Source organism: Morone saxatilis, unplaced genomic scaffold (assembly GCF_004916995.1).
Source record: "Morone saxatilis isolate NCDOM2014 unplaced genomic scaffold, NCSU_SB_2.0 Contig9, whole genome shotgun sequence".
Classification (NCBI taxonomy): domain Eukaryota; kingdom Metazoa; phylum Chordata; class Actinopteri; family Moronidae; genus Morone; species Morone saxatilis.
The window spans coordinates 8,374,941-8,399,331 of NW_023340268.1; the positions used below are offsets into that span (position 1 = coordinate 8,374,941).

The 24,391-nt window shown below is 41.6% G+C and overlaps 4 protein-coding genes across 6 annotated transcripts in view; all 4 read left to right on the top strand.

Annotated features, from left to right (window-relative positions):
- Positions 1-8,285, top strand: pbxip1a (pre-B-cell leukemia homeobox interacting protein 1a). Of its 3 annotated transcripts, none has more exons than XM_035680975.1 (11): positions 1-356; positions 1,208-1,335; positions 2,379-2,463; positions 2,601-2,668; positions 3,294-3,951; positions 5,411-5,659; positions 5,946-5,969; positions 6,415-6,458; positions 6,636-6,731; positions 6,897-7,077; positions 7,239-8,285. In XM_035680975.1, exons 2-11 carry the CDS (start codon positions 1,264-1,266, stop codon positions 8,273-8,275), a joined length of 2,514 nt encoding a protein of 837 aa, XP_035536868.1. In that variant the 5' UTR covers positions 1-356; positions 1,208-1,263; the 3' UTR covers positions 8,276-8,285. The 3 variants fall into 3 exon arrangements, with proteins under 3 accessions (XP_035536868.1, XP_035536870.1, XP_035536869.1); XM_035680976.1 differs by lacking the exon at positions 1-356 and adding an exon at positions 374-604; XM_035680977.1 differs by lacking the exon at positions 5,946-5,969.
- Positions 8,286-11,374: 3,089 nt separating this feature from the next.
- Positions 11,375-13,145, top strand: s100a11 (S100 calcium binding protein A11). The gene is made up of 2 exons (XM_035681490.1): positions 11,375-11,598; positions 12,797-13,145. Exons 1-2 carry the CDS (start codon positions 11,470-11,472, stop codon positions 12,929-12,931), a joined length of 264 nt encoding a protein of 87 aa, XP_035537383.1. The 5' UTR covers positions 11,375-11,469; the 3' UTR covers positions 12,932-13,145.
- Positions 13,146-14,601: 1,456 nt separating this feature from the next.
- Positions 14,602-22,080, top strand: s100u (S100 calcium binding protein U). Its single transcript, XM_035681065.1, has 3 exons — positions 14,602-14,806; positions 17,520-17,650; positions 17,966-22,080. Exons 2-3 carry the CDS (start codon positions 17,531-17,533, stop codon positions 18,521-18,523), a joined length of 678 nt encoding a protein of 225 aa, XP_035536958.1. The 5' UTR covers positions 14,602-14,806; positions 17,520-17,530; the 3' UTR covers positions 18,524-22,080.
- Positions 22,081-22,311: 231 nt separating this feature from the next.
- The window catches only part of s100s (S100 calcium binding protein S), a 2,347-nt gene continuing 267 nt past the window's right edge, over positions 22,312-24,391 (top strand). The window contains exons 1-3 of the mRNA XM_035681414.1: positions 22,312-22,391; positions 23,674-23,720; positions 24,069-24,222. Of these exons, the coding sequence (XP_035537307.1) occupies positions 23,707-23,720; positions 24,069-24,222 (168 nt within the window). The 5' untranslated portion in view covers positions 22,312-22,391; positions 23,674-23,706. The remainder of the gene's footprint in view (positions 22,392-23,673; positions 23,721-24,068; positions 24,223-24,391) is intronic.

Below are 24,391 nucleotides of genomic sequence, written 5' to 3' on the forward strand. Positions count from 1 at the left end.
GGCTTAGGTTCACACATGAAGTTGTATTATTAAAAACCAGGGGACGGATCCGCGTCCATCACCTGCCACTTTCACCTGCGGGCGTCAATCACGCTCGGACGTGCGTCGTTTTCCCCTGACACGACACTTCTACCTGATTGGTCCATCCTTGGCTGAGGGGCGGGCGCTCCACGGCCTCTGCTGAAATGCCATTGGTCGACAGGCGGCTTGGTTGACGTGACGCAGCTTGGAATTCCCAAAGTTCCCAAGTTCACAGGGAGAGAGGAGCGTTGTTTCTTGCTTAAAAAAAGAAAAACAACCCCCAAAAAACGTTGTGAAGACAAAAACAGCGAGCGACTGAGGTGTTAGCAAGTGGGGTAAATAAACCGTCTTCTTTGTTTTTAATTTGTCGGAGTCGAGCAGGTGTTTGAAGCGCTCGCTAACAGTTTTGGGCCCGAGTGAGAACGCGGAAGAGTGGGAGTGGGAATATTTCAGCCTACCATCCTTTGTTTACCATCATGAATGAACCTTTAATTCGGTTGCTACAACAACCATAGCCCCCTTTAAATTTCGCTCCCTTGCATGTGCAAAACAGAAGCTCAAGCGAGCACATTGCTGCCGACAAGTGAGTATTAATCTTTTGTTTGCTCGGATTCTGGATCAATGAACTGCTCGTGTCTTTTTTTTTTTTTTTTTGAGGGGGGTTTTGACCATTTTTGGTCATTTAAACTGCACACAGATTGAGTGGATGGATGGATCTGAATGAACGGTCGGTTGGAAATAGCAGAGGCGATGAATGCGATGAGGAGATTCCTGTTTCTCCTGACCAAAGCGTTTGTTAAACTGCGCAGTAGTGTATTATGGATGCCACCACACCGTTACATAACTTGTATCAACGACAATCTGGTCTTTATCCCTTGCGTGCGGTGAATTAGGTCCCAAATTGCAACGTTATTGAATAATTGTGTCCCCTTAGATCATTATTTACACGCCAGGATCATAATACTGCAGAAAAAACGACACAAAATTCGTCAGTTTTTGTATTATTTTCATGTTCAGAACTGTGCATACTCATAGTTTTGCATATTAGCCTCCATTTATCTACACTAATAACCAAGTTACACTCATACTATTACATCTAGATAAGCCTGTTGCCTCCACACAAGACGTGCAGTGTATGCATCATGCATGTTCAATGAAGACACGTTGTTTCTGTCGTCGTCTGCAGAATAGCATAAAGCCGAATCTGCACCGTGCTGTGCCAAGTCGAGCCAGAAGAGGGCGATGTCTGACAACAGCCACAGCACAGGCAGCAGTGGCTCCTCAACCAACAGCTGGACCCTCCTCTCCCCCGAGGTAAGACAGAGAGAACCAGCTCAGGAAACTCTGCTTCGAGCTCTGTGTGCCTGGATAGAGTTTGGAGGATGGATGTTTTCCTGGCTCATGAATACAAGCTGAAATATGGCTCGTCTGTTCTTGCACCCCCAAAAGCTTCCCATAATTATGAAATTGTTGACAAATGTTTGTGAAACACTGATAGTGACAGTTGGAATGTGTAAAGTGTGTTTTTTATGAATGTGTGAGCCATTGACTTATCTGTTCTTCCACAGCTATTTCGTGTTGTTTTGTGTTGTTTCGTGTTGTTTTGCATGTTTCGTATTTTGACTCTTCGTGCAAGTATTTGTGCATGACTGTATGTTTGTGATAAGAAAGGGCATTAAGGATATACATATTTATATTGTAATTACTAGAAGATCCTCCTCAGATATCAATATATACTTAATTATCAGTTTATTAGGTGCTAAATATCTAAAGACTCACTAAATACCTAACTCTAATGCAGTCTAATGTAACAGCCCTGTAATAAATCCTTCCTTTATGAAGGTTATAGTGTTCAGTTTTGGTTGAACTGTAATGGTACTTTTGGAGCCTCTATAATGTGGTGTTGTTGAATATCATTATCTTATACTGAGAGGTAATATTTTGTTCATCCCATTTATATCAATAAGGGTGGACTAAATATGACAGTTGAGTATATAATGTTAATAATGGAGAATTATATGTCAGCATCTACAGTCACATTTTATAATGGATGTTTAATGTGGGGGTCTAACTGTAAATTGTATTATCCAGTGAAATCATTATAGGAGAAATCGGACTCACTGTCTACTTTATTGTTAATCAAGACAACAACATCACAAGATAAAAACAGAACCCCAGGATTCAATTACAGTGATAGATGATAAACAAGAAATATCGATATGTTTCCGAGCCCAGGCTTGTGTGCATGTGCAGGCATGCCTGTATTGGGTGTGCTGTAAATGTCAAGGTCGGTGTTACCATTGAGCCTACTGTAGCTGGTGAAGCCTGATCTCCTGGGATCTTCTCTCATTCCACAGGAGGCTGCTATTGAGAATGTCGGGCCGGTGGACGACGGCACCGAGAGCCTGGGTGATGTTCCGAGTCTCTCTGAGGAGGTCACAGGTATTGACGAGTCAAGATCTGTGGCTGCTGGCAAGGGTTGTGACATAAAATCAACATTTAAGGCCAAAGAGGTTGCTTTTAAACTTATTATTTGGTTTCATATTTATAGTTTTGACATTGTGTGAATGTTATTTCAGGAGCTGCTATGGAGTTCAAACCAAGTGACATTTCAGTAGAAACTGTCCTCTCTGAAGAAGGCCATCAGGTTGGTACACAGTAAACCATGTAATAATCCAGTTGTTAATAACTTAATAACATAACAATTAATAACAATTAAACAACGTCATTATTAAGAGGACGAAAAGCCCCCTACAACATATTTACATTATTATAACCAGCTATTGATGATGTATTATTGTGCCCACGTGTAGACAGTAGCTGCAGTCGGGTTTGACAAGACTTCAGATCTATAACAACAACTTTATTTACCTGCCTTTGTTACCAGTACCTCAGAATGAATAAGAAGCGTGACTACCATTTCTGAAATGTGTCATACGAGTTGTAGAGATACACTGAAAGTAGCCTCAGTGGAATGTGGTGCTTTTAGTCACATCAGGTGGAAAAAAACATCCTTAGTCGCATTCTGCCAATCCCTACGCATAATACAAATTGAGAAGTTGAGACCTGTTCTCTTGAAATTGTCAAACGTCACAGCATAGGAAGTCATCAAATGAAAGAGAAGTACTGTAGACAATAGATTGAAAATGGATGCACAAAAAAACAAAATCATAGCACTTGACGACACCCTGATTGCAATGAAGATCACAAATAGACATTAAAGTATAAATATAATCACAGATAACCTTTTTCCTTACTGCCCCAATTTCTAGGTGTGTCAAGAGACATCTCCAGACTCCAGTGAGGGTCCCATTCCTTCTAGTCCAACCGGGATGAGTCCTCTTCCACTCAACCCCCTTGACCTTCCAGACCTGGACCAGGAGAGTCAGCCTCCAGTCATCCATGACATTGTAACCAGCTCTCCCAGTGACAACGAGCACCTAGGACCCACACCTTTTGTCACCAACATTGATTTGGGGGCTCCACTCGATATTCCCGCTGCTGAACTCCTGCCAGCTGAACTTGAGGAGTCCTGCTCCGCTCCTCCCCTGACTGCGATCCCTGTCTCTACAGAACAAGTGCTTGACGCGCTTGCCGATATCGGGATGATTCCTGCGGGCGCTGCTGGGGAGAGTCCCGTCTTCACTGCTGAACCGGAGGTCAGCATCCCCACAGAGACCCTTACAGCTACTGATCCTCCTCCTCATGTTGAAGCTGAAATCAGCTTCACTCCAGAGGATACAGAGCCACCAAGCCAAGACCAAGAGAGCGTGGTGACAGAAAGCCCCATCGATGATAGCCCCGCACCAGAGACTGTTGGTTTGGTAGAGTCGGAGGAGGAGGAGGAGGAGGAGGAGGCAGCTGTGGATAAGGAGGAGATGGAGCCATTTGAGGCAGTGGCCCAGGATAAGAGAGAAGAAGAAGAAGAAGGTATGGGATCAATCTACAGCAATATTTATGATGATGTATGCATTATAAATCAGGCAACGGAACTAGAGTTATCGTCATTTTAAAGGAGGAAATTTAGAGGTTGCTGTGGGAATAAGGGATTATTTTGCTTTAACTTTTACTTTTTTCTCGTGAGAAATTGGATGCTTTCAACTCTTCAGGCCTTCGAAAATGCTGCTGGTTAAAAGTTGGAACCACTGCTCTAATGGATGACAGGATACTATCACACTGATTCCTCTTAAAAACATTACTTTGCTTTACTTTAACAAGACTAAGGGTCTGTTAGCTGTCCCCAGAGACAGCCATGTTCATTATACTGTACACCCCGGGGCAATTTGGCCAGTAATTGTATATCTTTCTCTGCACCAAAGTGTTGAACAAGCTGACATCACCTTATCTCCGTGCTCCTTTCTACTCGTTTAATAGTGTAACAAAACAAATGCCAGGCAGTGTGTTGTTCAACAATGGCCAAGAAAATAGAATAGAACAAAACTAGTGATAAAAATAATCCATCATTTCTGAACACCTGATCTTCCAGTTAGCTCTGCTTCTTTCGTTTCTGAAGTAAAGCCATGGCTAAAAAACCTGCTGGGGGTTTTCTCTGCTGGAAAAATATGAGCACAATATCGTCTGAAATAAAGAGGTCTTGAAGCTGTATTTTGACACAGGCCTTGATATCATGGTAATGAAGCAGGACTCCCTTTAAGGCCCTTATAAGCTCAGTTAATTTTTTGCTTTAGTTGTGCATATTTCCAAACAAAGTTACAATGGATGATATTTCCATAAAGCAACTGACACACAGTGAACATGGGGCTTTCCTTGGGGGGTCTAAGGCCCTGCAGCAGTTAACAGCTTTGCCTGGTTGGTAACTCAGCCTCGAGCAAAGTAAGTGGTTTATGGCCCTTTGTAATTAGCACTAGTTGATAGAAGAAGAAAATGAGAGTCATTTTGCTGTAGAATTGGTTAACATGTTTCTTATCTGTGTCACGCTAGCAGCTGGAAAGTGATTTATCAGTATGACAGGGAGGTGTACACCCCGCTGAGAAAATGAAGAAACCCCCATGCATGAAATTACTGTTGTTGTAATTTAGTGAGAAAATGTCATCCATTTCCACAAGCAGCTCTGACTTTTTGTCAGCCTTTTTTCTCATGCTGTTTACACACTGTTGTGTTTTGCAGTTCATGTGTTCACTTAGATTTTGGTATTTTGTGTGAAGCTGCCAGTAGATAATTATGAGTTTGGAGATAACTCTAGTTCTGACACTTTCGTAGCCAAAGATGTCGAGATGATTTGTGGAAGTGACTCGGGGGCCACATTTGAATACATGTGGTTTAACTTTAGGTGTAGCGTCATCATCTTTCACAAAAATCCACTATTAAATTTGACAACTCTGCTGTCTCTTCGCTTTTTCATGTTCAGAGTGTCCTTTTCCTCTTGTAGTTCTCCCTCCCTCAGAGCCATCCAGCAGTTTTGATTTGGGCGACACAAGCACCTTTGATGATGGAGTGAGGAGGAGGAATGCCCCCTCCTTCGAGGCACCAAGACCAAGAACATCAGATGAGGAAGATGAGGAAGAGGAAGTGGAGTTCAAGCTGGCTGAGAAAAAGGAGGAAAAGCCATGGTTCTCAATGAACAAATGCATTGTGGGTGCTCTGATCTTGCTCTTCTTAGGTTCCCTCTTCCTCTCAGGTGAGTTCCTCTCACACCTAACTAAGCCTGCTAGCTTGCTTCTGCTTTTTATAGTCAGTACTGCGAGATTAAAGCCATGCTTATAATAATTATTACCGAATAAAGATTCTTTTGTAAGAAATATCTTAAGTTTGTGTTTACTGCACATCATCTTTTAGAGATTTACATTCGCTTTTTTGATAGTGCCAGTATTTACAAATGACATAAGCACATTTATTCGCAGTTGTCAGCAACAGACAGATGTCTGTTTTTAGATCTTGTTGACTAAGCTGTACTATGTCAACAGGTTTCCTCTCTGACCTGGATAATGGTAGGTCCAGTACTGTAGATAAGACAGCAGTGTAAGCTTCTGTGCTAACTGGCTAACGCTCAATAGCTTGTCCAAGGACTTATCTGGCCTGACACTTCATGCTGTGGCAGCAGAAAATGGCAAATAACACGCACTATGAATTGTACAATAACACTCTTTATCACTGTTTGGAAGGACTCACTGGATGTTGAGCGTGCTTAAGTTGAAGGGGAAATTATGTATTGCTGGCAATTTGCTTGGTTACGCAAAAATATTTTTTGCCGAATTTTTAAAACGTCTGCCTAAATAAATAGTTTATGTGTTCTGCACAAGTAGTGCCTGAGCTTATGGGACACACTTCATCACAAAAGCATCTTATGGAGTTGTAAGACAGCTTGGCAGCTGTGTGTCAATAAAATGCCTGTTGTAAGATTTATGTGAAAGATGTTGTTTTCTTCTCCGACAGGTGACTTTGAGGCCTCTGAACTGAGCGATGCAGAACAAAGCCAGGTCTGTTACTACTGTCTTTCACTTCACTTACACAGTCTCAGTGTTATATGTTGTCCAGTATGTGCGTATAAAGTCCTATTTAAAAAACTTGAGTCCCAGAACTTAAAAGACAAATGCTAAAGATGGGATTATTTAAAAATATGTGTTTTCTTCATTTGCCAACCATTTTCAATCCAGGACTGGCTTAGCGGTGATCCACAGGATATGAAAGAGCTATTGGATAAACTGACACAGGAAAACCAACAAATCACTCAGCTAGAGGCTCAACTACAGGTCAGTATACCAGTTATATTGATGCTAATGATGTTGTTTTACCCTTTCATCATGTTTTAATGCATTGCAATATATATATCGCATGTTTTCAATAAAGATATTTGATTATTGTCCAAGTAGTGCACAACCTGGTTTTGACTACGGCACTATTTCTTTATTTCTTAGTCTCAGAAAGAAGAACTCGACTCAGCTCTGAAGGCAGTAGCAGCGAGCGGTGATGAAAATGGTAAAGCAGGTCTGGAAAAAGAAAACACAAAGCTGAAGGAAGAGCTGTCCTTTCTGCCTGAGCTGAAGAAAGAGCTGGAGAGTCTGAGGGCCAGGGTGACCGAACTCAGTCAGCTCACAGGTATAATGTGGTAAACACTGAGTGAACATTGCTGCATGTTGATATTTATTTAAATGATAATGCATATGAAAAGATACTGAGATATAAAGAGTGCTAAAAGTGACCCTATTATAATTAGCTATCAAACCCATTATAACTTTCATATATTGAATCATTCACAGCTGATCAGGAAATGCCCCCGGCTACCTCAAGCCCGGCCCCTCAGCCTGGTGAAAAAGATGCTCAGAGTAACCAGAAAGCAGCTGGACCCGAGAGGAGGAAGGACACAAATGAGGGAGGAAGGCTGAAGGAAGAGCTACAGAGGCAGAAAGTTCTTTTGGAGGAGAGCAGGAAGAGACTGCAAGGGATGAAAAAAGATGGAGGCGGCAGGAAACAAGTGAGAGATAGTTTGGAGGAGATCCAGAAAAAGCTTTCTGAACAGGTTGAGAGGTGGGGTAAGAAGAAGCCGCAGGAGTCCAAATGGAAAGGGAACAAGGGCAAAACTAATGAGCGGGACCACTGGAAGAAAGACGAAAAGAAAGAGTGGAGAGGAGAGAAAGATTGGAAGCATAACAAAGACGGAGAATGGAGGGACAAAGAAGAGAAGAAGGAGAAGGAGTGGAAGTCTCAGAAGCAAAATTCTCACAAAGAGGCATGGAGGAAACACCAGGACGAGTGGGAGAGGAAGAAGGGCGAGCGCAGAACGGACAGAGAGGAGAGGAGGAAGGAGAAACCATGGCACAGTCGGCCTGGCAAGAACTCCGACAACCATCATCAGCACCAACATCACCACCACCAGCCCCGTCAGCCTCATCAGCCCAACCAGAATGACTTCTGGAGAGACCAGGAGCAGAAGCTCAGACGCAACGTCAGCCCCCAGCTGGGTTGCAGCTCCGTGGAGGACTGCGCCGGCAAGGAGGGGCTCTACCCGGTGGAGCTGCCCGAGTTTGAGGAACTGCTGGAGGGCTACCTGAGCAAGCTTGAGGGATCTTCATCTGAGAGCAAGGACAGGATCAGGAAGCTGACTGCGGAGTTCTTCGAGGACGGCGTGTTCATCCACGACAGGGTTCTTTTCAGTGACTTTGCCGAGGACGTGGCGGACATTCTGGAGGACATTGTGGACATTTTAGAGGGCGGTGGGCAAGACGACGACTCCCTGGAGGAGGAGATGGAGGAGTTCGAACGAGAAGCCCTGTGGAAGTTTGCTGCCACAGCTTGAATAGACAAAGAGGGGGGTGGGGGTGGGGTGGGGGGGTAAAATACAACGCTAAGATGCAGCACAAGTGGTGGTTTTATAGGACATTTCTTGCCTACATTCTCCTCTTCAGAGCTGTAATTGTAGTAGCTTCTGGTACAGAGTGGTTGTGCCTCTCATAAACGTGTCCCTCTGAGTCTTTAATTATAAGCTAGACTTGTACTTTTCATTTTGGACTTAGTTGTTGTTACCTACCTCTGTCAGGTCATGCCTCCTAACGCGAAATCCTTCAGTAATGTGTTGTGTGGATTTTCCTCTGCTGTATAGTGTTTTCTCAATACGTAGTGCATGCTACAGTTCATAATATAAATTCAAACTGATGATATCCAGATCACTCACAAAACAACTGGGCTTTAAGGAGATGGCAAATAATTCTGTTGAGCAGCAGTGCAACCATTAAATATATTCATACAATTCATTAAAAAAAAAAAAATGCTGAGAAACTTTTGCGGATACCAATTTGCCTCAAGTCAGGTGTTAACTGTCCAATCCCAGAGGATAAGATCCTGGTTCAGTGATAACAATCAGATCAGGTCAGACCAGTTTCATGTCAGCAGCTCTTCGGTAGATTTGGGCAAACGCATACAGAGTGCTGTTCAAGAGCCCTAAGCATTAGGACTTCATCCTGTGACTCCCAACTGTCAGTCGAGAGCAGATGGGTGGAAACTGCCAGGAACTGGTTTGTAAAATGTCAGTGCTGCTGAAAGAAAAGCAATAGGACAAAGTGATAGCCATAGTTAAATGTATGCCTGCTAAACCACTTTAGCACTTTTCTCAAACATTCACATTTACAACAGTTTTTTTTCTTCTCACTTTTCACTTCTGTTATGTTTTTTTTTTTAGAACATTATATCTACTAATATTTTTTTGTAATGTAGCCATGGGGACCTTCATCACATGATCTACATATACTGGGTATCCCAGATCATTCAGAGTAAAATAGGTAGTGATCTCTAGTAATCTACAAACTGTTTAATTTAATGGGTTTATTCATTTACCATAAATGAGATCGGCAACCTAACTTTTCAATTTTTTCATTGTCCTCTTATTTTGTTAACAGGTTGATATCAACTGACATGCACGTGAGTGATATAGATATAGTTATTTAGTTTGAGAAAATGGCAAAATGATCTTTTTGTTTCTCAAATTTTAAGTTGAATGGCAAAAGGTAAAATAAGACAAAGTATTACAGAGCTGCTTTCCAGCGTTGGGTACTGAGATTTTGAGAAATAATTATTTGTTCTTTTGCTTTTGTTGTTTGATTGTAGTCATGTTTTATCATGAAGTTTTTTCCCTCCTTAGGTGGAGGTGAAGTTAAAGTCGACAGATTGTGATTGTTGGTTCTCATTCTTCAGCGGTTGAAAGAAGCTTTGAAGTGTTTCATGTTTATTTATTCTGTCACTACACTGCAACTCTTTTCCTTATTTTTAACAAGAAGAACCACAGACTGTGTCCAAGGCCATACACATCGAATGTGTGAAAATGGTGACGTTTTATTTTGGTTTGCAGAAATTTAGTTTGCCAGCTACTGCTTACGTGCCTTTATTATTATAAACATGTTAGATCGGACAAAAGGTCTTGGATTTCATTTGCTTCTGCAAAATTAAGAAGAAAAGAAGTTTACACTACTTACAATTGTACTGCTGCTTATATGGCAGAGAATGAATGTCATAGGGTTTACACATGAAGTGTTGTACGGATTTCTGTTAAACATTCTCTGCTGTTTATACAGAGGAGCTTTTTTTTGTTGGAAGTTTCTAGACCAAAGGGATCGGAAGAAAGCTTAATTTAAACAGATGAGTCCTTTAATTAAACACATTTATGAAAGTTGAATCAATATTTGAGAAGTATTTTTGTCTTTGTGGGACAACAGTAGGGCTCTGTGCTTACTGCTAATGTAGGAACTGGCTCCGATGTGCATGTAATTGATCCCTGTACAAATGTATTGATAAATTTGGATCATTTTTAATTTTTTTCCATCATCAGTTGTGTCCTCTGTTAGGAAGTCAGTGTTAAGTTCAATAAAATTTCCACCATTGAATATGTAAAGTTTGTCCTTATTTCATTTCAGTTGATTCATTCATGAGGAGAACATAAAAAAAAAAAGATATCACAGAATATATCCCCTACTATTAAAACGTACAATGATAGCCGGGGTGTGACTCACTCCCTGGCAGGAAGTGGAAGTGTTGGCATGACAGGCATCTATTATCGCAGCTATGATGCCAAACTAAAATATTTACATCCAGATTAAATACAGCAGCTTACACGTTCACACGCATAAACTTCCTGTCAGCCTTTACATGATACACAAACCAACCCAGTCATTGAGCTGCTTTGCTGATGAACGAGAATGTAAGCAACAGTCACAATGAAACTACAGAGAGAGCTTGTCATTCTTTGAGTTCTAAAAAAACAAGTCACCATGCAAACATTTCTGTGTGTTTTAGTACTTTGTTTCTGCATTAAAGGTGCTGATGGGTCAGCAACTAAATAGAGAAGAAAGAAATTAGGGAAGGGTACAACACTCAAAAATGTTGCTAAAATGTTAGCAATCTTTAATACCGCCAACCTCGGTTCTTAAAACGCTTTGAAATGAGACCATTTCTTTGTATATCTCTCTGGGGGTATTCCACACATTCAGCCCTGCAATTGGAAAGACTTACACATGCGACAGTGTGTGTTGTCCTGAAAGTCGTATTATTTGAGTCATGTTTTGTATAAACTAATTACTGCTTAGACAGGCATGATTCAGTCTCTTGATTAGAACGGCCTGACAAAAATGCCGTCACTAAATCCCTTGCTCTGCAAACAGACTGAAATGGGTTTTGTGCTATCATCAGTACAAATTCGCCCTTTGTATGACAGAATGGCACTTTTTTTCTGTTTTGTGTGCGTGTGTTTGTGTGTAGTTTTATGATGTGTGTCCCCAGTGTAGTGGAATACAGGAAGAGATAAGGTCAGCTGGCTGGATGGGGGAGAAGAGGGCAGGTTAAGTGTTTTCCGCTGATGTGTGCATCAGTGGTCAGAGATGAGGCATATAAATGTAGAGAGATGATAGCCATGCTCTTCAGTACAACTCTGTCTTTGACTTTGCAGCTTTGTTGAGGCTTTTCTTTCTCTCTTTATTTACTTTCCACATCTCAGCACAGACCATCATGGAAGCTGCCATCTGCACCCTCGTCACCCAGTTCAAGAATTATGCTGGGAAAGATGGGTCCTCCAGCACCCTCAGTAAGGATGAATTCCATAACCTGGTGACCTCCCAGCTACCCAACTATGTCAAGGTAAATCTCAAAAGTTGTTCAGAGCCACTTTGCCTGCTGATTGCTATCGACTTTGCATCCAGAGCTCTTACAGATAGACATTGACACTGAGGTTGTGGCTTTTTATGCAAAATTAAGGTGTCTGAAGCCTCTTAAGATGTCACTGTGCTGTTATTCAGACATATAACTGTGGCTATATGGTCTTTACATATAACTCTACTGTTATCCACCCTCATAAAAGAAATAAAAATTCTTGCTGCCATTTAGTTTTATAGAGTACTTTCTCTAAGTTTAGTACAATGTCACACACATCGTTATGTCCTGGGCAGTGGCGGAGGAAGAATCAGATCCTTCACTTAACTAAAGTTCTAATACCATGCTGTGAAAATACTCTGATACAAGTCCTGCACTGAAAATGTTATTTAGATAAAGTATGTAAGTTTAATGAGAAAATATTTACTAAAAGTATTAAAGTAAAAGTGGCCCCTAAGAATATATATTAGACTCATGCATTAATATAAAAGCAGGATTTTACTGTTGCAGTTGGTTGAGGTGGAGCTCATTTTTAACTATTTTGCACAGGACTTTGGAACTAATTGATTGATCATTTTTAATAATATTAATTATGAATTAATCTGTTGATTGTTTTCTACATTAATCAATTGAATATTTGCTAGTAAAAATTCTGAAAATAGTAAGAAATGCCATCATAATTACCCAGAGCTCAAAGTGACATCTTCACAATGTTTGCAAAAGCCAAATTTCTTTGCTAATCTACCAATGATCTTTTCCCATTACTCAATTAATGTATGTTAATATGTATCAAATGTAATTTCCTTTCATTATTTGATGAGGTAAATTTAAGGTAATGTCTTAAAATGATGATCTGGGGGAAAATGTCTTCAATTTACATTGGTATAAAATCAGCAAGCAAATACCATATTTGATAAATGTATTTTATTTTATAACAGATAGCATCTCTATAAAAGTGGAATAGAAATAAATTATTACTTTATTTGACAAAATTGAATGCATGTTTTATGAAGGCCAATGTGAGTGACTGAGTTTGATTAAATGTGTGCTTTTTAATGTTGACCCCAGTTATCATTTATTACTACACTCAGCCATTAGATGGCAGGACAGTCTTGCAGAGTAGCTGATGTTGCACCTCAGAGTGATCTTGTAATGATCAGGGTCTCCTCTATGTGATCACCCACAGAACGCCAGTGATCCCGGGGCGATCGAGCAGCTCATGGGCTCACTGGACGAAAACAACGACGGGGAGCTGACTTTCTCCGAGTTCTGGCAGCTGATCGGAAAACTGGCGAGCAAACAGGGAGGCTTCAGTCAGTAGAGCTCGCCATCCTCTGTCAGTTGTGGCTTTGAGCAGATTGTTGCAACACCAATCAACTCAATTTAAGCTGTCCAAATTCAAACTCAAAGGCATTCACATCCTTTTATCACTCCACCAGTCCCACATGTGTAACTCTTTAGTTAACCATTTGTTGAATGCAGGGAACTTTTGAATTAAAGGCTTCATTGTCTTCAGCCCTCAGCAACCAACACTCTGTCTCCTGTCATTCATTCACCACATTATATGATGTCCAGCCGTCCACATTTGAGTGGGAGTGTATTACAGCCTTGATTTAGGGCCCTGTAATCCTATATGTGTTGCTGCTGCCACAGCTTCACCATCCAGACCATATCTTGTTCCATAGAGCTTCATAATGCCTGTGCAAAGCTGCCTGTCCAAGCGTTAAGCAGCTGTGATGCAAAAACATGGTCTTCCTTGTCTGTCAATGAGGCCTCAGTAGACTGTGTAATGGGGATATGTGGACCAAATATAGCAAGTTATGTTTGGGAGGACTTATTGTTTTTGCAACATTTGGGACTTTGTAGTTTAATTGCATTGTGCTTGTTTAGCTGGTAATTCTTGCTGTAACGGTCACTTTGTGTTAATTCTGATGTCTAGACAGAGTTATGTGTGCTGGCTTGCTCCCCAGCTGTTTTATAGCCTATAGGCCTGTTTTAATTTTGCAAAAGAGACAAGGTGCTGCTAACTGATGTTGAAAAACGCGGATCTCTCGACAGATAAGAAAATGTGACCTTTGTATCCAAATTACACATGCTAAGGTGCCAGTGTGGGAGGGGTGGTGACGGGCAAATGAGTCAGCAGCAACAAAGTGAGAGGCAAAAAGAGCTGGGCACCCATGTAGGCTGTGTCTGTCTGTATGCGGAGGTCTCCTTAGTTGGCAGTCAAGAGCTTCCCTAGATAACCTCAATGTGGAGGCTTGTATCTCACTTCATGGGAATGACCAGTTATGAGATTTAATCTGTGGAGGGAATTTAAAAATAAAATACAAAGACTTGAAAGCCCTTTCAAAAATCTGGCAAGACTGCTTTGCCTCTTGCACCACAGTTGCCACCCACACTGGCTTTCCTTTAGTATTTTGACTGAAGATTCCTTTATTCTCAAATTTCCAGCTGTGTCAGCTGAAGATTGACCCTCCATCACAGCCAACGTTTTAATTGTCTTTTGTAGCTGAACAGGGGTGATTTTGTTCATGTTAGTACCTTTTCTTGGTGCAAAACACAAGTGTATTTATATCCTTTTAACACATATGTGAGTTTTGAGACATATAGATGTGTAAAAGAAAAAAGAAAGAAAAAAATGACACATCCTCCCTAAAAAGGATTGTAAGATTCTGGATAATAGCTATACTTTCAGTTTTTTTCTAAATCTACATTTAATAAGTGAAATACTTCTGAAAGCCTTGTGCAGATGAAGTAATCCCACCCGCCCTGTGTCCTCGTCCACGCAGATGAAGCCGCTCCAAGCCACAAGCCTAGCGAGTTGGCGTGAAACTGTGCAAATCACACATGACGTGAAACAGCTGGCCCATGAGCCAAAGATAATTCCAATAAAAACCCAACTATAAGTGTTTCGATACACTTTTTTGACTCCCTTTTTGCTGAGAGTTAGAGCCGCGCTCTTCCACATTCCCACTTCTCCCTCTCACTCTTCCAGGTACACGCCCTTTGACTTGTCAGGGAAAAGTTTTAAGGAAAGAGAGAAAAAAAAAAAAACTAAATCACGGAAGAGATTCTGCTGTCCTACTAGTTTGGCAAGTTCTCTAGGCTCAAAGCGGCGTAGAAAAGGCGGAGAAGAGGGCAGAAACTCAAATTTGCGCACATTTATACACATCTCTTTTCCCGCAGACTGTATACGGTGAGTTGGACGCGTCTTTCTGGGCTCTTTTGTAGTTTCTCCTGCATATGAGCACTGCATTTGTTCATCGTTTTTGCCACGTTTCGACATACTCTTGCAAGAGCCATCCCATGAAACTTGGCCGTCGTCTGACTGCAGGACGGTTTCAATGACTCCAGCCCTCAGATGGGGTTTAGACTCACGTTGCACTTTTAGAAAAGAGTAAATAACAACAGTTGGCGGCTATTTTGCTTCTGTTTATGTTTACTTTACTCGGTTTTATTGACCGTGTTTGATTGCCATATGCTCTCTCTCTCTTTCTCTCTCTCTCTCTTTCTCTCGGAAAGATATTTGATATTTTGATGTAGATCAGTTGTCAAGTTGCCGATCAATTGCAAACAGGCTATCAAAAATTGAAGTGACTTGAGGTGACAAGAGTGTTTGAGCTTATGTATAGTATATCCGCACGGCATCCGGGTGGCGTGTTAACGCGCAATTGTGCGCAAGATCGATATTTAGCGCACATTATGCCTTTTATGAAGGAGGCCCACCAGAGTGACAGCTTGGCTCACCGAGTGGATATCCCTTATGACAACTTATTTCAATACTGTTTGTCGATATTTCAGAGTGTTTGTGGTGTTAATGGAGATGCGTCCTGGTAAAATCTGATGCCCGCTGATGGTGTTGTTGTGCGCGCTCCTCAACGTTCATTTGTCGGTATTTTCAGACCTAACTGAGAGGGTCGGATGAAAGACAGCCACTGTGCGTCTGCTCACCGCAATTTACAGCCACAACCTAACTTGTTCCTCTGTTAATATTTTATGCCACACGAGCGGTAGTATTGTCATTACTCTGCGCACATACCGTATCACATTCGCCCATTTGGAAACGCAACACTCAATCTCCTTTGGGCTCTGGAGGGAAACGGGAAACCTCTGGTTGTAGGCCTGTATATTTAATTATTTGCGCAGTTGTTGTTTTTTTTTTTCTGGCCTTTTAGGACGAATAACGGGGATTAGTTTGTCTCCTGAGTGGGACAAGATAAAGCTCTGACGTGGGGCAAGTCTTGAGTTCATTTGTCGAAATTAGGGCACGTGTTGGGACTCTTTCCAAGCAGGCAATACCACCTTAAGTGAGGTCTCTAGGTAAATAATGAACGTGAGAATGGACAGAAATGTCAAACCAAGTATAGAAAAAGAGTCTGTCTCGAGGGTTTTTTGGACAAGACGCACGGAGAGCCGTTGAGGCCCTTGTGTACACAGGCTGCAGAGGGTGTGCCACCTTGCAGGAAGAAGTCCCTAAAAGTTCCTATAAAACACAGACAGTATCTATAATAATGCAAAAACTGTCAAAATATGTAATCCGGATATGGAAATTAGAAAACATAAAATAAAAATGAATGTTTTTTTAATCCATGCTTATAACATTTATGTTGAGTGATAGCTGTGTTAATCAGATGTGATATACTCACTCTACTACATGCAAACCTGTGGTTGTATTGTGCTCATGTGCTGGCAAAGCAAAATGACAGTTAGAGATCAGTAGGTCATTGAGTATGCCCTAAAAGGGGGGGTTGAGTGAAATGTAAGGTTTTAATGGCCCTCTGCTCCAGTGTCAGAGCTCTCTGTCTCTCCTGGTATAATGAGACTAACAGGCACATGCCCTAATTAGCCATATATGCTTGTGGTGGCAGTCATACAGAAATTGCTTTGCTGAAAGGCGCTTGAGTGTGACATTCACTTAAGTAATTGAGATATTAGTTTGCAAATGACCACTCGGCTGACACAAGCATGCCGGCATCCTGTTGAGACAAGGGGTGTTGACAAGACAAGTTTACCAATGTAAACTGTTGTTTGCGCTCCAGCATTTGAATGCTGAAGCTGACAGATGAGTACGGTCGCCTTAAACATGTTCTCTCGCTGCTGTGGGGCAAACTGTCTCGGAGTTGGCCTGTAAATTCCTGTCTAAGTGATCTCCACAGACAGCAATGAATGGAATTCCTGCAAAGATGTGTCACCTACTGGCATGTTTTACATTTTGAGCAATGCCTGTAGACGTCTCTTTTTGATTTATATCACTACGAGTGTGCTACTATCCTTATCATTGTATCTTCATTGTCAAAAGTTATGTTTATTTGTGTACAGTTGTATGAAGGCTGTGGCTTGAGAAGGCAGCAAAATGAAAACTACGATGAGACATTCGCAGGCAAGGGAAGGGAGAGTGGCACTGAAAGAGAGAAGCAGGTACAGCTGGTGAGAAAGACACAAAGAAAGAGAGGAGCAGACAGGGACTAGGTAATCCCTTAGGTAATCTGAAGCCTAGTCCCCTCGGTAGCTTCAGTAGATCAGATGACCTATCAAAGATCAGAACTTCCATTGTGCATCACAGCTTGTCTCTCAATCAGACTCCCTCTCACCCTCTCCACTTATCTCACGTCACCATCCCTCCCTCATTGCAGCTCTAGACTCAACACCTGAAACGAAAGGGCTCGCAGGGACACGAGGAGATCCTCTGTTTCATTTTCCACTGGATGTGCCTACCACATGAATGTGTTTTGAATCAGACCATCCTAGAACTTCCTCTTTTACACTGCACGCAACCACAGCAGTGGTCAGCTGTTTGTGACTCTATCTATCTATCTACCTATCTATCTAGTCTATCCTATCTATCTATCCTATCTATCTATCTATCTATCTGTTTATCCAACACCACTGTCTTGACCTGTCTTCCCCAGAGAGAGGAGTCATGGAGGCTGCCATTCAGACCCTGGTGAAGGTCTTCCTGAAGTCGGCCAAAGGAAAGGAGAGTCTAGGAAAGAAAGAATTCCAGGGCCTTGTCAAGAACCAGCTCTCCAACATCCTCTCGGTTAGGAAAACTTCACTGAACCTCTTTGAAATGTTACCAACACTAGCATTATGTAACCACTTCAAAGGCCATCCTTAACCTGTCTTGGCCTGTCCTGATCTTTTTAACATGAGCACTGTGACCAAATGGTGGTGTAATATACAGTAGATGAACGGGGAAAAGGGATCCAATATAATTGAATGACATTCATCAGCTTTATGATGTAAATAGAGCCACTGATAGAGGGTCATTTACTAATCCTGTATGGTGATTTCATCAGTGAGTCCAGGTAGAGTTACACATCATCATGCTTATTTGTTTCATGGTTGTACCCAGGACACAGACAGCAAAGAGGCGGTCAACAACATGGGCCAGGGACTGGATGCCGACCAAGATGGCAAAGTTGGCTTTGAGGAGTACATGAAGCTGGTCGGGTACCTGGCGGTCTCACTCAGCGACCAGCGTAATCTCGCCAAAGAGGAGCCTGCCCAAAATTCTGCATCCGGTCAAGTGGCGCAGTCAAGTGCCCCGGACAAAGAGGAGAAGAAGCCAGAGGCAAACGCAGGAGCAAAAGAGGAAGCAAAGCCAGAGGCAAATGTGGAGGCAAAAGCGGAAGCAACTGCTGAAGTAAAGGCAGAAGCCAATGCAGACCCAAAGGTAGAATTAAAGGTAGGCGCAAAGGCAGAGGGGGCGACGGAGCCTAAGGCAGCAAAGGTGGAAGAGAACCCAGCAGCAGCGGCGATGGCGGCGGCAGTAGAGGAATCAGCATCAGCAGTGGAAGTGGCTGTGAAAGAAGTGGTGGAGGAAACAGAAAAGGTGGAGGAAGATGCGGAGAAGCTGGCTGCAGCTGTGGAGGAAGAAGTGGAGAAGAAGATAGAGGAGGCGACCTCATAGGGGACAATCCATTCCATCACAAAAAAAATTACACTACACGCTTACAATCAACACTACACAAAACACAGCATTAATGCTAAAAGAAGTTGGTAAGCCACTAAAGAGTTTTTTTTAATTCACACAACTTTGAAATACAAAATATCAGTAAAAGTTCAAACACTACAATCCCAGCTCTGAAGAAACCCCACTCCTTATGATAAATAATACATCTACATGACAGAATTATTGCTTTGTACTACTAGTTACCACTATGTTCATGTGTACAGCATGTGCATCCCACTATATAGCACATTTACCTCATTACGATAATATACTATGATAGCATGCAGACGTACACTATCATATGCATGCCATATCCCTGTGAAAACCTAACTGCAAAATATAATTTACCTGCAAAGTGTCACTGTATGTTAACACACCACTGCAGCCAAGATGTTTAGTTTAAATCCCCTGCTCTCCCCACTTTTATCTTTATCTGGGTCTCTTCTGCAACTCTACTTACTGTACATTGGGCTTTGGTAAAACATCAGCAGTGTACATCTTGCTATGCACTAATGTTTTAAAAAAATAGTTGGACATTTTGGGAAACACACTTATTAGCTTTCTCACCAAGAGTTAGATGAGACATCTAACACCACTCTTATAGGTCTCCACTGAATATGAAGCTACAGCTAGTAGCTGGATAGCTCGAATTAACATGAAGCTCACCTGTATCTGTTCGAAGGCAAAAAACCTGTCTACTAGCACATCTTTAGTTATATCTGGGCAGTTTTAATCTTGTTCACACTTTGGTTTTATATAACGAGATAATTTATGAGCTTCAGAGGTGCTGGACGTGGATTTTGTTGCCTTTAGACAGAGCCAAACTAGCTGTTTTCCTAATCAGCTGCTGGCTGTAGCTTAATTTTTACCACACAGATAAGAGAGTAGTATTAATCTTCTCTTCTAACTCTTGGCAAGAAAGCTACTAATATCCCAAAATGTTGAACTATTCCTTTAATGGTTGCGTGAAAATCTGTCAAAACCCTATATACATTTTTTACATTAATTTTTTACATCTTTTAACTCACCATGCTATGGAGCTGATTTGGCATGACAATAAACAAATTGTTTTGCTGGAGCTTTGCATTAATTCAGCTCATCTCAGTTGTGTACTCAATATCACATCACACCCTCTTCTTTCTCTCTTCCTAGTCTACTTCATGTGCTCTCCTCTTTCTTTTTTTCCTAAATTTACAGAGGTTCACTTCATGTGGATCCTACAGTATGTTCTCACTCAAAGTCAGCCATGGATTAGGAGCTAGAAGATCAGGTGTGTCCCTTGGCTAAATAATTAAGGTTCAAGAGTGGAATCCACACCAAAGGACCCTTATGGTCAAGAAGGGAGCCCAAAATAGTCCCATGGGAGTGGGCTGGTGACTAGAGGAGCAGGTCAGAGAAGGTGTTCATGCAACCTAATCTACCTGGATTAAACCTGGTAGAGAAGAACAAGATAACAAACACCAAAAAAAAAAAAAACATAACAGGTGTCACTCGGTGGCAGTTATCTCAAGTATTTTTTGATGCAGGTTTTTACTTTTTGATCCATGAAGGTGCTGGACGGTACATTATCACCTGGTGGTATACTGGATTGGAGTGACAGAAACTTGACCTTTGTTTAAGAGGCTTTCTTTAAAATTGCTTATTGTTTCTCATTGTTTTCTGCTGGTCTTAGCACCACTTGTTCAGGCTTGCGTGTTTGTGTGTCGGTCACACCCTCATACAGTTTAAAGACCCTGTTTGACCTGCAACTGGATCCTTGAGTCCCAGGCATTGGGAAACTACTGGATTAGGCATTTGATGGGTAACACACCCTGGGACACAAACAATTACATGAAAGTAATCCCGGGCTCCGGTGATCCTGCCCATCAGATGAGGTGGTACTGTCAGAGAGATCAGTGTCAGAGGTTGTGCTTATTTTAGAAAAAAAAAAAGAATACTGAGCCATCAATATGAATTTATGTGGTGTGATCTTTTACAATAAGACGCAATAAGGCGTTGCATGCTATCGGAAACTTATTTGCTAGTATTACCATTTTATTGCAGTTATTGTGGCCAAATATTTAAGTATGACACGGCCTCTTTATATTTAACTCTTTCTTGTTTGGGCCACTATGGACACTTGAAAATCTGCTTCTTTCACATGTCACATTATATGCAATTTGTTAATTACAATTTAATGATTTGTAAATTGTCTCATCATCAATAATGCAGCCATGAGAAAAAGGCTCGTGTTGCAGGCCTGCTGTGTAACAGGACTGCCTGGCCGGCCGCATGGTGCTTAAGGCACACACATTTTGGGCACACTACCAAATGTGCACCTTATGCAATGTAACAGCACCTGGCACTTCAAACTGCTCAGCAGCAAAATGGGCAAGACAAATAAACCTGAGTCATGTGGTCACCCTGCCTCACTGCGACACTCCCATTGCAAATACTCTCTCATTTACACTCACTCTGCTCAGCCTTTATACTCATTGTACGCTGTGTTTCCTGCATGCTCTATTACTAACACACTTATTATACATTTTGGGCTATTTAGAATATTAATTTTTTCTTTTATTAAAACCTATAATCTTTTTATATCAAAACATTTTCTAATCATGGTACTTCCTGTGAATAATGAAAACATATCACTCTCTTGCACCATCTACAGCCAGCTTTCTGTTCAACATTAACATAGGCCTATATACGTACCATACTGGCAAGCTGCATACCATATTTGCTATATTTGCAGGCCAGGCATGTTTCGTGTATCTTTGTGTTCTTTGTTTGCTCTAAACCAATGTGCACAAGCAAAAGTATGGAAAGAAGAAACTGGATAAAGTGAAAATCATTTTACTGGCATGTTTTAAAATGACTTATCTTGCACTACCAACAGATTCCTGAACAGGCGTGGATTAAACATCATCTGGAAATTATTTTATCGCAGCTAATGCTTTCTTTTAACCTATTTGGAATAGCAAATGGATGGAATGAACTGTTTTCTTTCAGAGAGGTTGAACTGTCTGCCCTGGCAGTTTTGTTACTGTCCCGTAGTGTAAACCCCACCCAACCGTAACTCCATGTAGATTAAAAACATGCTGGAACGAAACACAGCAGATTTGCAGCAGGGAGTGTTTGCATCCAGATTTTCATTGCCACACAATAAGTCTCATTCATTCTTTGACACAGTAGATGAAGATAAAAGCCTGTGTTCTCCCAGTGAAAGTGTACATACACGTTATATGGATGTGCTTTAAAGGCTCATAGGGTCAAAATGTTTTGTGATTTTGGGACCATTCCCAGGATATTGTCCAGGCTGTCATCATCGTGTGTTGATGTACTCTGTTTATTTCTTGCCAAGTACTAGAGGGTGTGTGTGTGTTTAGCAGTTGGACTTATTTCAGTCCACTGTCATGTCCAGTAAACTCCACTATGCTAGTGTTTTAACTTCATATGTAACGCTGTATCATTTTTGCTTATTCTATGTAACATTTGTAATGGCTAATATTGAATAAAACTGTGACGATAACATATTTGTACTTGCCTGCTATGTGCTCGGTTACTTGCAAGATTCCAGTTATCGTGTGTGCGTGTGTGTGATGGAGAGAGGAATGGAGAGAAAGCACCTGCAAAAGGAGAGAGAGAGGGAGGGAGGGAGGGAAGATAGAGAAACAGAAGCAGATACTATGCAAGTGGGTGAAGGAGTTTGGCGGGGAGGGGGGGGAGGAGGGAGAGGGGCAGGTGATATTTAAGCCACTGGCAAACTCTCTCCCCATCCATCTCTGCCTTGGCTCAGTCCCCTGCACCTCTTCAAAGACAAAGGAGGCCCTCCATCAGCACTCAGGTAAGACAGACAGCTTGGGGTATTGCTTCACTGTACTTTCTCCTCTATATCTGATAAAGGTTTCCTTGTAAAGTAAATTAAAGCATTTTATCAGCTGTGTAACTGCAGTAAATAGCAGAAAGACACTGGGTAGTGGGGACTCAGCTGAAGACTTGAAAACTAATTTCTGGGAGTCATTTGAACGTTTTGTTTTTTTCTTGTAAAGCTATGTTAATGTGTAAGCTTTGAGAACAGCATAACAGGAAAGTTATACATCAAAGTGAAGCCAGTAAGGATTTGAAGAAAAGCAGTGAAATAAATTACAATATACTGGCTTTAAAGTATGTTAAATGTATGATTAACAACTCTAAGCATGGCAGGTTTGTACTAAACCATTGGAACACGAGTATATTTAGCCTTTTCTTTTAACCAAATGTTTAATTAAATACGTCACTCAACATGGATATTGTTCCGTCACTAAGTTTACATAATGCATGTTCATTATTACCATACTCAATATTGTGTTACTGACAGCATTTTCGTCTCCATGGTTTCCTATTGTATTGTGTCAGTCAGTGAGACCGTTGACCCCTATAGATTTTCCAGTTAGCTAGCTTTGGTGTCCACTCGCCTCCTCTTTTGTCTCAGCTGCCTACAACTCTGACCTCTCCGGCTACAATGCTCTGAAGCGTGATGAGAAGCTATAACCGGTGACTGACATTAGCATCCCTGTCTCCTTTTATAATAGCTGAGAATAAATCATGCACAGGGAGATTGACAGATTGATTATGTCCCTCAGTATTTTGCATTGCTTAGCTTCAAAATAATGCTACAGACTTTATTTTTTATGTAGTTATAGGAGCCTAGAGAACTTTAAATTTGAGCTTGAAAGCTGAATGTGACTAAGCAAGTGTGGAAGTGAGTGAGTGCCCTCACCTGTATGTACAAGTTAGGGTATATGCTTGCACCTCAGGTTACTCGGCCCCTTAGTTTCTGAATGTGAGTTTTGTGTTTCACTCCTGGTTTCCATTTTGAGTGATAAGGCTGTTACACGATCAACAGATAGAGGATGTCTATACTGAAACCACTTTTCTCTGATACCACTGTTAATTATTACATGCATTACTAATTCAGTTTACAAGAGCAATAACCCGTGGACTATCAAAACAGCTCAAATGTTCCTTTTTATGCAGCACATCAGGTGACACGTAGTATGTTTTTTTTTTACACATTGAGATAGAAAGTCTTCACAATCTAACTCTGCACCATTGACAGTGACTTATCTGTGTCTGTGTGTGTCCAGTCTCTCCACGAGTCCAGCAAAAGAAGCTCCAAGATGCCGGACACAATGTGTGTAAGATTGTTCGAAACGCTTTTCCAATGCTATCCTCCATCTTTCCATCCAAACCTCTGAAATGTAAAACCCAGTAAGGTCACACACACACACACAGTGACCACACACTACTGAAATTAGGGTCAGTAATAGCCTCTGCACTACACGCAGAGCGTTATTCGACCCGTTAGAAATGGGAAAACGTCCCTGCTTTGGTTTCCTTCCATCCATCTATCTACCTGTCCTACTATCACTTTATCTTGGAGGTGGCTTCACCCTTGATTGCTATGTGACCGCACATGCAGTCGAGGCTGGAGCGGGCATTTTGTGGCAGAGTCTGACCTTTTGACCTGATACCTTTCCAGCATGTCCAAGGAGCCCACTTCCAACCTGGAGAGTGCCATGCAGATGCTCATAAAGACCTTCCACAAGTACTCAGGGAAGGAGGGTGACAAGTACACACTGAGCAGGGGTGAACTGAAGGAGCTGCTACTAGAGGAGCTGGGGACTTACTTAGGGGTAAGAGAAGTAGAGGCAAATATGTGATTGTGCACTAACACACTGATGCCGTTTGCAAATATGCGACACATGCAAGTATGCACTCACATACTCAGACTTACAAGTTTGGACAAGCTTGTGCAGTGATGTATGCCCCCACACACATATAACAGAGAACACATTCTTAACT